The sequence below is a fragment of the Oncorhynchus gorbuscha genome, linkage group LG16 (assembly GCF_021184085.1).
Source record: "Oncorhynchus gorbuscha isolate QuinsamMale2020 ecotype Even-year linkage group LG16, OgorEven_v1.0, whole genome shotgun sequence".
NCBI classification, from domain to species: Eukaryota; Metazoa; Chordata; class Actinopteri; order Salmoniformes; family Salmonidae; genus Oncorhynchus; species Oncorhynchus gorbuscha.
Window position 1 is genome coordinate 30,657,851 of NC_060188.1, and position 16,987 is coordinate 30,674,837.

Here is a 16,987-nt window from a genome sequence, read left to right on the forward strand (position 1 = left end):
TCGGCAGACACGAGCAGGAATTGTCTGCTGCTCGCCATGCCATGGAGAACCTGGCCGCTCAGGTTTCCGACCTCTCTGGACAGTTCCAGAGTCTTCGTCTCGTGCCACCTGTTACTTCCTGGCCTGCCGAGCCTCCGGAACCTAGGGTTAATAACCCACCTTGCTACTCCGGGCAGCCCACGGAGTGCCGCTCCTTTCTCACCCAGTGTGATATTGTGTTCTCTCTCCAACCCAACACATACTCTAGCGAGAGAGCTCGGGTTGCTTACGTCATTTCACTCCTTACTGGCCGGGCTCGAGAGTGGGGCACAGCTATCTGGGAGGCAAGGGCTGATTGTTCTAACAATTACCAGAACTTTAAAGAGGAGATGATTCGGGTTTTTGACCGTTCAGTTTTTGGTAGGGAGGCTTCTAGGGCCCTGGCTTCCCTATGCCAAGGTGATCGATCCATAACGGATTACTCTATAGAGTTTCGCACTCTTGCTGCCTCTAGTGACTGGAACGAGCCGGCGCTGCTCGCTCGTTTTCTGGAGGGACTCCACGCAGTGGTCAAAGATGAGATTCTCTCTCGGGAGGTTCCTTCCAGTGTGGACTCTTTGATTGCTCTCGCCATCCGCATAGAACGACGGGTAGATCTTCGTCACCAAGCTCGTGGAAGAGAGCTCGCGTCAACGGTGTTTCCCTGCTCCGCATCGCAACCATCTCCCTCCTCTGGCTCAGAGACTGAGCCCATGCAGCTGGGAGGTATTCGCATCTCGACCAAGGAGAGGGAACGGAGGATCACCAACCGCCTGTGCCTCTATTGCGGATTTGATGGACATTTTGTCAATTCATGTCCAGTAAAAGGCCAGAGCTCATCAGTAAGCGGAGGGCTACTGGTGAGCGCTACTACTCAGATCTCTTCATCTAGATCATGTACTACTATGTCGGTCCATCTACGCTGGACCGGTTCGGGTGCTACATGCAGTTCTTGATCAAGTCTCCAGTCTGTTCTCGTCTTTACGAGTAGTATTATGTCTTTTGTTTTGTAAAGTATCTTTACTGGATTAAAAACTCTGTTTTCGCCAAGTCGCTTTTGGGTCCTCATTCACCTGCATAACAAACGTACTTTGGTGTGAAAAGTACAAATCAATCCCAGAACAACAGCAAAGGACCTTGTGAAGATGCTGGAGTAAACATGTCATGCAGGTGAAAGAGGACCCAAAAGCGACTTGGCGAAAACAGAGTCTTTAATCCAGTAAAGTAAATACAATCAAAAAACACAACTTTCACTCGAAATGACGAGGACAAACTGGAGACTCGATCTTGAACAGCAGGTGAACAGCAGGTTGCCTCGGGAAGGCACTTGAACCAGACAGACTCAGACACCTGCTCACCACGCAGCATCTGAGGAAAACACGACACGACAGGGCGATACACAAACACAGCACGGTGAATTCTAGACAAGGAACCGACAGGGCAGAAACGAATAACAAGGAGAGAAATAGGGACTCTAATCAGGGAAAAGGATCGGGAACAGGTGTGGGAAGACTAAATGATGATTAGGGGAATAGGAACAGCTGGGAGCAGGAACGGAACGATAGAGAGAAGAGAGAGCGAGAGAGTGAGAGAGGGAGGGGAGAGAGAGGGATAGAAAGAGGGAAAGAACCTAATAAGACCAGCAGAGGGAAACGAATAGAATGGGAAGCACAGGGACAAGACAAGATAATAAATGACAAAACATGACAGTACCCCCCACTCACCGAGCGCCTCCTGGCGCACTCGAGGAGGAATCCTGGCGGCAACGGAGGAAATCATCAATGAGTGAACGGTCCAGCACGTCCCGAGACGGAACCCAACTCCTCTCCTCAGGACCGTAACCCTCCCAATCCACTAAGTATTGGTGACCCCGTCCCCGAGAACGCATGTCCATGATCTTATGTACCTTGTAAATAGGTGCGCTCTCGACAAGGACGGGAGGGGGGGGAGGGAAGACGAACGGGGGTGCGAAGAAAGGGCTTGACACAGGAGACATGGAAGACAGGATGGACGCGACGAAGATGTCGCGGAAGAAGCAGTCGCACAGCGACAGGATTGACGACCTGGGAGACACGGAACGGACCAATGAACCGCGGAGTCAACTTACGAGAAGCTGTCGTAAGAGGAAGGTTGCGAGTGGAAAGCCACACTCTCTGGCCGCAACAATACCTTGGACTCTTAATCCTGCGTTTATTGGCGGCTCTCACAGTCTGTGCCCTGTAACGGCAAAGTGCAGACCTCACCCTCCTCCAGGTGCGCTCACAACGTTGGACAAACGCTTGAGCGGAGGGAACGCTGGACTCGGCAAGCTGGGATGAGAACAGAGGAGGCTGGTAACCCAGACTACTCTGAAACGGAGATAACCCGGTAGCAGACGAAGGAAGCGAATTGTGAGCGTATTCTGCCCAGGGGAGCTGTTCTGCCCAAGACGCAGGGTTTCTGAAAGAAAGGCTGCGTAGTATGCGACCAATCGTCTGATTGGCCCTCTCTGCTTGACCGTTAGACTGGGGATGAAACCCGGAAGAGAGACTGACGGACGCACCAATCAAACGACAATACTCCCTCCAAAACTGTGACGTGAATTGCGGGCCTCTGTCTGAAACGGCGTCTAACGGGAGGCCATGAATTCTGAATACATTCTCGATAATGATTTGTGCCGTCTCCTTAGCGGAAGGAAGTTTAGCGAGGGGAATGAAATGTGCCGCCTTAGAGAACCTATCGACAACCGTAAGAATCACAGTCTTCCCCGCAGACAAAGGCAGACCGGTAATGAAGTCTAGGGCGATGTGAGACCATGGTCGAGAAGGAATGGGGAGCGGTCTGAGACGACCGGCAGGAGGAGAGTTACCCGACTTAGTCTGCGCGCAGTCCGAACAAGCAGCCACGAAACGGCGCGTGTCACGCTCCTGAGTCGGCCACCAAAAGCGCTGGCGAATAGACGCAAGAGTGCCTCGAACACCGGGATGACCAGCTAACTTGGCAGAGTGAGCCCACTGAAGAACAGCCAGACGAGTGGAAACAGGAACGAAAAGGAGGTTACTAGGACAAGCGCGCGGCGACGCAGTGTGCGTGAGTGCTTGCTTAACCTGTCTTTCAATTCCCCAGACTGTTAACCCGACAACACGCCCATAAGGAAGAATCCCTCGGGATCAGTAGAAGTCACAGAAGAACTAAACAGACGGGATAAGGCATCAGGCTTGGTGTTCTTGCTACCCGGACGGTAAGAAATCACAAACTCGAAACGAGCGAAAAACAACGCCCAACGAGCTTGACGGGCATTAAGTCGTTTGGCAGAACGGATGTACTCAAGGTTCTTATGGTCTGTCCAAACGACAAAAGGAACGGTCGCCCCCTCCAACCACTGTCGCCATTCGCCTAGGGCTAAGCGGATGGCGAGCAGTTCACGGTTACCCACATCATAGTTGCGCTCAGATGGCGACAGGCGATGAGAAAAATAAGCGCAAGGATGAACCTTATCGTCAGACTGGAAGCGCTGGGATAGAATGGCTCCCACGCCTACCTCTGAAGCGTCAACCTCGACAATGAATTGTCTAGTGACGTCAGGAGTAACGAGGATAGGAGCGGACGTAAAACGTTCTTTTAGAAGATCAAAAGCTCCCTGGGCGGAACCGGACCACTTAAAACACGTCTTGACAGAAGTAAGAGCTGTGAGAGGGGCAGCAACTTGACCGAAATTACGAATGAAACGCCGATAGAAATTAGCGAAACCTAAAAAGCGCTGCAACTCGACACGTGACCTTGGAACGGGCCAATCACTGACAGCTTGGACCTTAGCGGAATCCATCTGAATGCCTTCAGCGGAAATAACGGAACCGAGAAAAGTAACGGAGGAGACATGAAAAGAGCACTTCTCAGCCTTTACGTAGAGACAATTCTCTAAAAGGCGCTGTAGAACACGTCGAACGTGCTGAACATGAATCTCGAGTGACGGAGAAAAAATCAGGATATCGTCAAGATAGACAAAAACAAAGATGTTCAGCATGTCTCTCAGAACATCATTAACAAATGCCTGAAAAACAGCTGGCGCATTGGCGAGACCAAACGGCAGAACCCGGTACTCAAAATGCCCTAACGGAGTGTTAAACGCCGTTTTCCACTCGTCCCCCTCTCTGATGCGCACGAGATGGTAAGCGTTACGAAGGTCCAACTTAGTAAAGCACCTGGCTCCCTGCAGAATCTCGAAGGCTGATGACATAAGGGGAAGCGGATAACGATTCTTAACCGTTATGTCATTCAGCCCTCGATAATCCACGCAGGGGCGCAGAGTACCGTCCTTCTTCTTAACAAAAAGAACCCCGCCCCGGCCGGAGAGGAAGAAGGCACTATGGTACCGGCGTCAAGAGACACAGACAAATAATCCTCGAGAGCCTTACGTTCGGGAGCCGACAGAGAGTATAGTCTACCCCGAGGAGGAGTGGTCCCCGGAAGGAGATCAATACTACAATCATACGACCGGTGAGGAGGAAGGGAGTTGGCTCGGGACCGACTGAAGACCGTGCGCAGATCATGATACTCCTCCGGCACTCCTGTCAAATCGCCAGGTTCCTCCTGAGAAGTAGGGACAGAAGAAACGGGAGGGATGGCAGACATTAAACACTTCACATGACAAGAAACGTTCCAGGATAGGATAGAATTACTAGACCAATTAATAGAAGGATTATGACATACTAGCCAGGGATGACCCAAAACAACAGGTGTAAACGGTGAACGAAAAATCAAAAAAGAAATAGTCTCACTGTGGTTACCAGATACTGTGAGGGTTAAAGGTAGTGTCTCAAATCTGATACTGGGAAGATGACTACCATCTAAGGCGAACATGGGCGTAGGCTTCTCTAACTCTCTGAAAGGAATGTCATGTTTCCGAACCCATGCTTCGTCCATGAAACAACCCTCAGCCCCAGAGTCTATCAAGGCACTACATGTAGCACCCGAACCGGTCCAGCGTAGATGGACCGACAAAGTAGTACAGGATTTTGATGGAGAGACTTGAGTAGTTGCGCTCACCTGTAGCCCTCCGCTTACAGATGAGCTCTGGCTTTTACTGGACATGAATTAACAAAATGTCCAGCAACTCCGCAATAGAGGCACAGGCGGTTGGTGATCCTCCGTTCCCTCTCCTTAGTCGAGATGCGAATCCCTCCCAGCTGCATGGGCTCAGACTCTGAGCCAGAGGAGGGAGATGGTTGCGATGCGGAGCAGGGAAACACCGTTGATGCGAGCTCTCTTCCACGAGCCCGGTGACGAAGATCTACCCGTCGTTCTATGCGGATGGCGAGAGCAATCAAAGAGTCCACATCTGAAGGAACCTCCCGGGAGAGAATCTCATCCTTAACCACTGCGTGGAGTCCCTCCAGAAAACGAGCGAGCAGCGCCGGCTCGTTCCACTCACTAGAGGCAGCAAGAGTGCGAAACTCAATAGAATAATCCGTTATGGACCGTTCACCTTGGCATAAGGAAGCCAGGGCCCTAGAAGCCTCCCTACCAAAAACTGAACGGTCAAAAACCCGAATCATCTCCTCTTTAAAGTTCTGGAACTTGTTAGAGCAATCAGCCCTTGCCTCCCAGATAGCTGTGCCCCATTCTCGAGCCCGGCCAGTAAGGAGTGAAATGACGTAAGCAACCCGAGCTCTCTCTCTAGAGTATGTGTTGGGTTGGAGAGAGAACACAATCTCACACTGCGTGAGAAAGGAGTGGCACTCAGTGGGCTGCCCGGAGTAGCAAGGTGGGTTATTAACCCTAGGTTCTGGAGGCTCGGCAGGCCAGGAAGTAACAGGTGGCACGAGACGTAGACTCTGGAACTGTCCAGAGAGGTCGGAAACCTGAGCGGCCAGGTTCTCCACGGCATGGCGAGCAGCAGACAATTCCTGCTCGTGTCTGCCGAGCATGGCTCCTTGGATCTCGACGGCAGTGTAACGAGCGTCTGAAGTCGCTGGGTCCATTCCTTGGTCGGTTCCTTCTGTCATGCAGGTGAAAGAGGACCCAAAAGCGACTTGGCGAAAACAGAGTCTTTAATCCAGTAAAGTAAATACAATCAAAAAACACAACTTTCACTCGAAATGACGAGGACAAACTGGAGACTCGATCTTGAACAGCAGGTGAACAGCAGGTTGCCTCGGGAAGGCACTTGAACCAGACAGACTCAGACACCTGCTCACCACGCAGCATCTGAGGAAAACACGACACGACAGGGCGATACACAAACACAGCACGGTGAATTCTAGACAAGGAACCGACAGGGCAGAAACGAATAACAAGGAGAGAAATAGGGACTCTAATCAGGGAAAAGGATCGGGAACAGGTGTGGGAAGACTAAATGATGATTAGGGGAATAGGAACAGCTGGGAGCAGGAACGGAACGATAGAGAGAAGAGAGAGCGAGAGAGTGAGAGAGGGAGGGGGAGAGAGAGGGATAGAAAGAGGGAAAGAACCTAATAAGACCAGCAGAGGGAAACGAATAGAATGGGAAGCACAGGGACAAGACAAGATAATAAATGACAAAACATGACAAAACAGGTACAAAAGTATCTATATCCACAGTAAAACGAGTCCTATATCGACATAACTTGTAAGGCCTCTCGGCAAGGAAGAAGCCACTGCTGTAATGATGTTCGTCCGAGGAAGAAGGAGTAGACCAATGCGCAGCGTGGTACACGTTCATATTGCCTTTAATTAACTGAACACTAAATCCAAAAGAAGAAGAGAATACATGAAAACCGAAACAGTCCGGTATGGTGCAAACACTGAAACGCACAGACCAACCCAAAACACAGGGTAGCAACGGTCCGGCGCACAATAACGCCTCCGAAACAAGACGTGAACAAAATACAATCCCGCACCCCATAGTGGGGAAACAGGCTGCAAGTATGGTTCTCAATCAGAGACAACGATTGACAGCTGCTTCTGATTGGGAACCATACCAGGCCAAACACCTAGAAATATAACACACAGAACCAAAACATAGAATGCCCACCCCAACTCACGCCCTGACCAAACTAAAATAGAGACATAAAAAAGGAACTAAGGTCAGGGTGTAACAACTGCTCCAAAACTGCATTAAAATGCCAGACCACGATTTGCAACTGCTCTTGGGGACAAAGATCGTACTTTTTGGAGAAATGTCCCCTGGTCTGATGAAACAAAATCAGAACTGTTTGGCCATAATGACCATCATTATGTTTGGAGGTAAAAGGGGGAGGCTTGCAAGCCAACAAAAAAAACACCATCCCAACCGTGAAGCACGGGGGTGGCAGCATCATGTTGTTGAGATGCTTTGCTGCAGGAGGGACTGGTGCAATTCACAGAAGAGATGGCATCACGAGGTAGGAAAATTATGTGGATATATTGAAGCAACATCTAAAGACATCAGTCAGGAAGTTAAAGCTTGCTCGCAAATGTGTCTTCCAAATCGACAATGACCCCAAGCATACTTCCAAAGTTGTGGAAAAATGGCTTAAGGACAACAAAGTCAAAGAATTGGAGTGGCCATCACAAAGCCCTGACCTCAATCCTGTAGAACATTTCTGGGCAGAACTGAAAAAGTGTATGCGAGCAAAGAGGCCTACAAACCTGACTTAGTCACACCAGCTCTGTCAAGAGGAATGGGCCAAAAATCACCCAACTTATTGTGGGAAGCTTGTGGAAGGCTACCTGAAACGTTTGACCCAAGTTAAACAATTTAAATGCAATGCTACCAAATACTAAATGAGTGTATGTAAACATCTGACCCACTGCGAATGTGATGAAAGAAATTCTCTCTACTATTGTTCTGACCTTTCGCATTCTTAAAATAAAGTGGTGATCCTAACTGACCTAAGACAGGGATATTTTATTAGGATTAAATGTCAGGTATTGTGAAAAACTGAGTTTAAATGTATTTGGCTAAGGTGTATGTAAACTTCCGACTTCAACTGTAACTGCTGCTATACACACCTTTTATATTCATACACTGTTCATACATACACATCATCATATATAGTGAATTCGGAAAGTATTCAAACCCCTTGACTTCTAAACATTTTCTTATATTACAGCCTTGTTCTAAAATGGATTAAATAGTTTTCTTCCCTCATCAACCTACACACAATACCCCATGGTGACAAAACAATTCGTTTTTTCAATTTTTTTTGCAAATTTACTACATGAAATATTACATTTACTCAGTACTTTGTTGAAGCACATTTGGCAGCTTAAAGCTTGGCACACCTGTATTTGGGGAGTTTGTCCTGTTCTTCTCTTCAGATCCTCTCAAGCTCTGTCATGTTGGATGAGGAGCATCGCTGCACAGCTATTTTCAGGGTTCTCCAGAGATGTTTGATCAGGTTCAAGTCCGGGCTCTGGCTGGGCCACTTAATGACATTCAGAGACTAGTCCCGAAGCCACTCCTGCTTTGTCTTGGCTGTGTGATTAGTGTCGTTGTCCTGTTGGAAGGTAAAACCTTCGCCACTGTCTGAGGTCCTGAGCGCTCTGGAGCAGGTTTTCATCGAGAATCCCTCTGTACTTTTCTCCGTTCATCTTTCCCTCGATCCTGACTAGTCTTCCAGTCACTGCATCATCAAAGGTGTTGATAATAATTGTTGATTTATAACATGTTTTTAATTTGCTTTGTTTATTGAAACTGAATTGACATGCCTTGAGCTGAATAATAATGTTTAACTTTACTTTAATCCATGCTTTTGTCACTTCTAGAATAGACTACTGCAATGCTCTACTCTCCGTCTACCCGGATAAAGCATTAAATAAACTTCAGTTAGTGCTAAACACAGCTGCTAGAATTTTGACTAGAACCAAAACATTTGATCATATTACTCCAGTGCTAGCCTCTCTACACTGGCTTCCTGTTAAGGCTAGGGCTGATTTCAAGGTTTTACTGCTAACCTACAAAGCATTATATGGGCTTGCTCCTACCTATCATTCCGATTTGGTCCTGCCATACATACCTACAAGTACGCTACGGTCACAAAACGCAGGCCTCCTTATTGTCCCTAGAATTTCTAAGCAAACAGCTGGAGCCAGGGCTTTCTCCTATAGAGCTCCATCTTTTTGGAACGGTCTGCCTATCCATGTGGGCGACGCAGACTTGGTCTTAACCTTTAAGTCTTTATTGAAGACTCATCTCTTCAGTAGGTCCGATGATTGAGTGTAGTCTGGCCCAGGAGTGTGAAGGTGAATGGAAAGGCACTGGAGCAACGAACCGCCCTTGCTGTCTCTGCCTGCCAGGTTCCCCTCTCTCCACTGGGATTCTCTGCCTCAACCCCTATTGCAGGGGCTGAGTCACTGGCTTACTGGTGCTCTTCCATGCCATCCCTAGGAGGGTTACGTCACTTGAGTGGGTTGTGTCACTGACGTGATCTTCCTGTCTGGGTTGGTGCCCCCGCTTGGGTTGTGCCGTGGGGGAGATCTTTGTGGGCTATACTTGGCCTTATCTCAGGATGGTAAGTTGGTGGTTAGAGATATCACTCTAGTGGTGTGTGGGCTGTGCTTTGGCAAAGTGGTTGGGATTATATCCTGCCTGGTTGGCTCTGTCCGGGGGTATCGTCGGACGGGAACACAGTGTCTCTCGACCCCTCCTGTCTCAGCCTCCAGTATTTATGCTGCAGTAGTTTATGTGTCGGGGGGCTAGGGTCAGTCTGTTATATCTGGAGTATTTCTGTCTTATACGGTGTCCTGTGTGCATTTAAGTATGCCCCTTCTAATTCTCTCTTTTTCTCTCTTTCTTTCTCTCTTTCATTCTTTCTTTCTCTCTCGGAGGACCTGAGCCCTAGGACCATGCCTCAGGACTACCTGATCTGGTGACTCCTTGCTGTCCCTTGTCCACCTGGTCGTGCTGCTGCTCCAGTTTCAACTGGAACCCTGACCTGTTCACCGGACATGCTACCTGTCCCAGACCTGCTGTTTTCAACTCTCTAGGAACAGAAGGAGCGGTAGAGATATTCTGAATGATCGGCTATAAAAAGCCAACTCACATTTAATCCTGAGGTGCTGACCTGTTGCACCCTCTATAACCACTGTGATTATTATTATTTGACCTTGCTGGTCGTCTTTGAACATTTGAACATCTTGTCCATGTTCTGTTATAATCTCCACCCGGGACACAGCCAGAAGAGGACTTGGCCACCCCCTCATAGCCTCGTTCCTCTCTAGGTTTCTTCTCAGGTTCTGGCCTTTCTAGGGAGTTTTTCCTAGCCACAGTGCTGCTACATCTTCATTGCTTGCTGTTTGGGGTTTTAGGCTGGGTTTCTGTACAGCACTTTGTGACATCAGGTGATGTACGAAGGAAATTCGAAATAAATTTGATTGATTGAATTTTACTTTGCGTTCGTACTTATTCTACAGTTAAAGGAACAGTTGGATGTTATATATATTTTCTTATATGTAGACCATATATTCATAAGGGTTATTTCCTGCTAGGTGGAGCGTTGAGGCACTGCACCATTTTATTTATGGTTAGGCCTACACAGTCCACACACAATTTCATAGACTGCCTATTTACAGAACACCTCGTCTAATTGTACTGCCACACACCTAGATACTAGGTCCAAACTGAAATGAACTTAGGTCCCTCAGAAGAGAGGGCTACATGAAGGACATGGTCGCGAAAAGCCACGCAAAGCATGCCTGTTGGAATACAGAGTCCGTTTATGTGGATTAGACTACTGCTGCATACATGAATTTGCAAAAGTGAGGGAGAGGTGTATGTGTATTTGTATTTATGATGGGTCCCCATTAGCCAAAGCAGCAGCTACTCTTCCTGGGGTCCTGCAAAATGAAGGCAGTTTATCAAATGTTAAAAACATTACAATACATTCACAGACCATGTGCCCTCAGGCTCCTACTCTACCACTACCACATATATACAGTACAAAATCCATGTGTACGTGTGTGTAAGGTGTGTATGTTATCGTGTGTGTGTGTGTGTGTGTGTGTGTGTGTGTGTGTGTGTGTGTGTGTGTGTGTGTGTGTGTGTGTGTGTGTGTGTGTGTGTGTGTGTGTGTGTGTGTGTGTGTGTGTGTGTGTGTGTGTGTGTGTGTGTGTGTGTGTGTGTGTGTGTGTGTGTGTGTGTGTGTGTGTGTGTGTGTGTCTGTGCCTATGTTTGTGTTGCTTCACAGTCCCCGCTGTTCTGTGAGATGTTTTTTTTAATCTGTTTTCCAAAACAGAGGTTAACAAAGCATCTGAGGGCAGTGGTTGGTTTTCATGGTATGTTTTGATAGCATTCTCGTAATCTTCACAGACCCCCCATATAGGCCTACAGCGTATTTTATTATTCAAAGACATGACATAACACAGTGAAATACAGTACGTTACAGGAGTCAAAATATTTACTGTGTATGTACAATAACTAGAGTCTAGATCATTCACATTTTTATGCTTCAGTGCCTACCAGGCCAAGACCTCAGTAAGTTCATTCTAGTTCCATGAGCACACTAACGGCCAGACCACCCCTTCCCTCATCCTCAGTGTCTCCCTCCTCCTTCCTTAGTCAGCTGTTCAGACACTGCATCTGCCCTCCCACAATTCTTCCCCCTCTCCAACCCCAAATAGTCCCATCAGGACTCTCCCTCCCTGTCTCTCTCTCTCTCTTACTCTCTTGCTCTCTCTTTCTCTCCTTTGGGAGTTGTGGGCAACTAAGTTAAGAGAGGAAGATAGTTTAAACTCCCTTGAGTAATGTCCTGCTTCTCTAATTGTAGTTAAGCCACTGCCCCTCCATACCCACTAAGAGGAAATTATACTTATCACTCACCTTAACCCTTTACTGGCGACATGTCACAACTGATGTACTAAATAGTTAAGCGTCGACTGGGACCTGAATACTGATCATATTTGCCATTATGAGAGAGAGAACCCTGATGAGGTATTTGTAGCTGTCTTTTATATAACTAGGCAAGTCAGTTAAGAACAAATTCTTATTTACAATGACGGCCTACCCCGGCCAAACCCTAACAACACTGGGCCAATTGTGCGTCACCCCATGGGACTCCCAATCACAGCCGGTTGTGATACAGCCCGGAATCAAACCAGGGTCTGTAGTGACACCCCTAGCACTGAGATGCCATGCTGTAGACCGCTGCGCCACTCGGGAGCCCGTGTAGGTGACAACATAGATGAAGTCTTGTGAAGTTCTATCCTTAAGACTGTCTTTTTACCCTTATATAGAATGTGATCCTGGCTCCTGGGGGCTAAGCCAACCCCTCTGTCTCAGTGGGGACCCCCAAGCTGGGTATATAACTCTTCCAGAGATGGTCCTCTCTCAGCCTCCACCTCAACACACGCGGTCTCACTCACACACTTTCCCATCCAGGACAATGGCTCCCAAGAAGCCCGAGCCGAAGAAGGAGGTGGCAAAATCGACCCCACCGGCTCCGGAGTCAGAGAAGCCCAAGGAGCCCGAATTCGACCCCAAAAGCATTGCGGTAGGTGTCCAACTCGTAGCTCTAGAATGTATGTTGTAATTCTACGGTCTAACCTCTCTGTGAGTCTTTGCTGTCATCTCCTCTCATCCACCTGTGCTAGTAGTAGAACTTATGACAGTAAATATGAGAGAAGAGTCTGTCAAAAGGTGAGGAATTTTCCTAGTGAAAAAAAAAACATTGTTGTATTAGTTGGCAAAGTTCTATTGGCAAAATGTCTTGACGTGGCTGTCCTCTGCAAATGGATGTGACATTTTCAATAATGTAATAACCTTTCAGGTTAGTTATGTTCAGATCATTAAACCGTCTCTGCTTGGTACAGTAATTGTTGAAGATAACATCTGAATGAGATTATGTTGGAGGTAAATCAAAGTATATTATAAGCGTTCCTAATCAATTACATATTTTTTTCATTTTCTGTTCCTTTGGCCTTGGCAACTGGCATTCACCGTACGATCAAAGACTTGTTGGCGTAGTGGCACACATCTGACAAAACTTTCCAGCGACTGGATCAAGCAAACAGTTCCTAGAACTGTTTTATGTTCCCAACATGCTCTTTCAATGGAAAAATAACATTTCAACCCATAACTGTTCCTCGTCAGGTAGTTTTTCTCGGGGATGATAAAAAAAACTAATTGGGCTGGTATTTGGTGCCAGAGAGGTTCCACACCCGGATTCATCTGCATTCTTTTGTCTCTCTGGGGTTCTAGAACAGCCTTTCTAGCGGGTCCCCAGTCGGAACTTTGCATTCCTATTGTTCTTATATTAGTCTGTGTTGGCCACGGGGACAGTGGAGGAGAATTAGGTTTCACACAAAGCCCACCATCTTGAAACTAGGGGGCCCTGTTACTCTTAGAGACACAAACGTGGTGTCCACAGCTGACCTCGGGGGTTTTCAAAGAACTCCCACCATGTCATATACATAGGATGCGCCTCGGATGCACCTCATCCTCCACAATACAATTGCTAAATGTGCTTCCAATGATGAGCTGGGCAAAATCAGTAGCAATATTCCCACTATTGAAGTGTTCTTTTTTTCTATTTCAGATGGAGTTCACTGCAGACCAAATTGATGGTAAACTGGTCTTCCTTTAAAAAAATCCAACATCATTTGATGTAAATTTGGCTATATGTTATGGAGAAAGTTTATTGGATGACCTGACCTGTTGATGACTTACTAGTTTCCCCAGCTAACCCTGGTCATCTGTGTTCTTCCCCAGAGTTCAAAGAGGCTTTCATGCTTTTCGACAGGACCCCCAAAAGCGAGATGAAGATCTCTTACGCCCAGTGTGGTGATGTGATGAGGGCGCTGGGCCAGAACCCCTCCAACGAAGAGGTCATGAGAGTCCTAGGGACACCCAAGCCACAGGGTCAGTGGGCACACCAGTATTCTATAGACATTGTAAAGTAGTAGTGGTCACTGGTTACATGTTCACACAGACATAGACATCAATAATTTGCTCTGCAAGTGTATCCACCAGGAGCAACATTTTAACTGACGGCATCACAGTTTGTAGACATATCTGCCTTTTGACAATGACTCCAGCCTTTGAACCTGTGCATGGCCACACAATTGCTTAAGTCGCCATCTTTCTCCTACTTTACGTTCTCTTTATTCGCCTTGAGCTCTGTAGAGGCTTGTATGCTGATGGGTTGATTTGGTTTCATCGAAAGTAACTCCTTCACTTGCTCACCATGCCACTGTAGAAATGAACACGAAGCTGATCGGCTTCGAGACCTTCCTACCAATGTTCCAGCACATCTCCAAGTCCAAGAACCGGGGTACCTTTGAGGACTTTGTGGAAGGACTGCGTGTCTTTGACAAGGAGGGCAACGGCACCATCATGGGCGCCGAGCTGCGTCTTGCACTCGCCACTCTTGGTTAGTGCCCAAGTTCTATGTAGCTATAATCTCATGTTTGTGATGTGATTATAGATGTGTAATGAAAGTCACGCAGTCGGAGTGTTTTCAACTTACATATTTGGCACACTTTTGCATACATTATTATAACGTATAATGTTTATTTATACAGTCATTTGTGTTCAACGTGTTCTCACCTGGGATTTGGACACAAACTCTTGGTTCACGGCATTCAGATCTTCTTGCTATGCCACCATGCCTGTGTCAATGACCGATTTCACCTGTATTCCTACTGTCACGACTAGTCAAGGTGGGTGGAATCAGGCGCAGAGAGCAAATAATGAATAAAGGTTTATTCTCAGGTGAACAACAATAAACACGGACAACCCAAAAACAAACAGGGTGAAAAATATCCAAAACAGGAATTAACAGACAAACCGGAGAAATAAAACACAAAAACACCGACAGCCGAAACGAAATGTAAAAAACAAACAATCCCGCAAAAAACAAGGGCGGGACAACCTACATTATATACAGATACTAATTAACTAACGCACAGGTGAAACCAATCAGACAAAACCAACAGATAACCGAAAAGGGATCGGTAGTGTCTAATAGGACGGTGACGACGACCGCCGAGCACAGCCCGAACGGGCAGGAGAGCCAACCTCGGCGGAAGTCGTGACACCTACACTTTGGACTTCAAAGTAAATCTCAGCTTTGTTAAAAAATACACTCAAGAAAAACTATTCTATTCATCATAGTGATTGAGGAGTAGCATTAAAACAGAATAATATGGTGCACCAACATTAGACTATACAGAAAAACATCAAATTGCTGCACTTCTGAGCATGTTACAGACTTTGTGGCACAGGGGAAAGATCAGTGTAACCTAAATCCAGATGTTGTGATTTCAAATCCCAGGTGGGGTCATACTGAAAAGTCAGTACAAAGTAATCATGTGAAAGGATTGTAATTGGTCAAAGACTTTTACACTACTTTTGCTGAACAGCATACCACTTACCTTAAGACCCCTACATTATTTAATTACATCCCTTACAAAAAACATGTGAAATCTGCAGTTTCACATGTGAAATAGCTGTTTTCACATGTTGAGCTGAAATGTGAAAGCAAAAGAGACACATCTGTGGTCAGATGTTCACATGTATTAAATGTGGAGTTTACATGTTAACACCACATTTTCACATTAGAGATTTTCACATTTGAAAACATTCACATTTGAAAATCTAATTTGCAGTTTTACATGTAGTTCCACGGTACCACATGTTGAAAATGGTACCACATGTTGAAGCCACATGTTGAACGTGGTACCATTCTCATGTTGTCACATTTATTTCACATGAGATTATGTTTTCACATGTAGTTTTATCTTCACATAAGATCACGTGATATCATGTAATTACATGAGATCACATGTGAAACACATTAGGATCAAATGTGTTTTTTTTCCCGTAAGGTTTGTGTCTATGGGGAGTCTTTAACATCATTTGAAAATGTCTCACACCCCTCCGTTACACCGGCAGGAGAGAAGATGACAGAGAAAGAGATAGAGGTAGTGATGGAAGGACAAGAGGACAGCAATGGCTGCATTAACTACCAAGGTGACTACTTCATGCAGTGTGCTGAGGAAACGTACTGGTTCCCACCTATAGTTAATACATTCTCTGTTTCTATCTCTCTATTTCAGCCTTTGTGAAACACATCATGACTGGGTGAATGATCAAGTGAGTAAGGCATTTTAACTGTGGAGTACATGACCTTTTTGTCTGCACCCTGAGTTGCGCATCAAACTGATGCTGTATGTTCAAACCGATGATGTAATGAAAGTGAAATGACAGGTGTCTCTCTCTCTCTGTTGCAGAATTCAAGATGTCGCTGACCTGAATCTCTCTTTTATTCCTCTCCTCTTTTGTTCAAATCTTTGTCTTCAGTGTGTGTGAACGATTCTGTCTGTGTCAGTGCATGTGGGTGTGTGTCACAGCGTTTCGATAATGGAAATAAAAGTTCAATCTCAAACATCTAGGTCCAAAGCAATGTTCTTCTTCATATCCATGGTGTGGTTGCATGACTGTTTCAAAGTGACAATATTGAGGGATTGGTAACTATTTTCAAAATGGCGTGGACTTCATCTGAAATAGGAGCACTGTTGTAGAGCTCGTCATATGAAGTAGAAGAAGACCAAGGTGCAGCGTGGTAAGCGTTCATGATATTTAAATCAAACTGAACACTGAAACAAAATAACAAAGTAGAACAAAACGAAACAGATCTGTCAGGTGCAGAAACACAACACAGAAAACAACTACCCACAACAACCCTGTGGGGAAAAGCTACCGAAGTATGGTTCCCAATCAGAGACAACGATAGACAGTTGTCCCTGATTGAGAACCATACCCGGCCGAAACAAAGAAATGCAAAAACATAGAAAAAAAGAACATAGAATGCCCACCCAAATCACACCCTGACCAATCCAAAATAGAGACATAAAAAGCTCTAAGGTCAGGGCGTGACAACTGTGTATTCCCTACAGTGGGGGAGATCCTCTCCTTCTTTGGTGGTCTCATTGAAATCCATTACGGGTCTCTGGTGCATTCTTAGGTTTCACATGTCAAAAGCCTGCGTCTGTCACGTATGCATATTTAGACTCGCTAATGGACCAATGCCAT

At 46.4% G+C, this 16,987-nt stretch overlaps 1 protein-coding gene across 1 annotated transcript; it reads left to right on the forward strand.

The window, feature by feature from the left end:
• The first annotated feature begins 12,317 nt into the window (after positions 1 to 12,317).
• Positions 12,318 to 16,305, forward strand: myl4 (myosin, light chain 4, alkali; atrial, embryonic). The gene is made up of 7 exons (XM_046306044.1): positions 12,318 to 12,446; positions 13,491 to 13,518; positions 13,664 to 13,813; positions 14,151 to 14,324; positions 15,848 to 15,925; positions 16,012 to 16,048; positions 16,186 to 16,305. Exons 1-6 carry the CDS (start codon positions 12,339 to 12,341, stop codon positions 16,038 to 16,040), a joined length of 567 nt encoding a protein of 188 aa, XP_046162000.1. The 5' UTR covers positions 12,318 to 12,338; the 3' UTR covers positions 16,041 to 16,048; positions 16,186 to 16,305.
• The last annotated feature ends 682 nt before the right edge of the window (positions 16,306 to 16,987 follow it).

What these genes read in the sequence shown, in the direction of transcription:
- myl4 (XM_046306044.1), top strand. Translation starts at nt 12,339, where the DNA reads ATGGCTCCCAAGAAGCCCGAGCCGAAGAAGGAGGTGGCAAAATCGACC. An exon ending in CACTGCAGACCAAATTGATG is followed by an intron (nt 13,519 to 13,663) that starts GTAAACTGGTCT and finishes GTTCTTCCCCAG; the next exon opens with AGTTCAAAGAGGCTTTCATG. An exon ending in TCTTGCACTCGCCACTCTTG is followed by an intron (nt 14,325 to 15,847) that starts GTTAGTGCCCAA and finishes TTACACCGGCAG; the next exon opens with GAGAGAAGATGACAGAGAAA.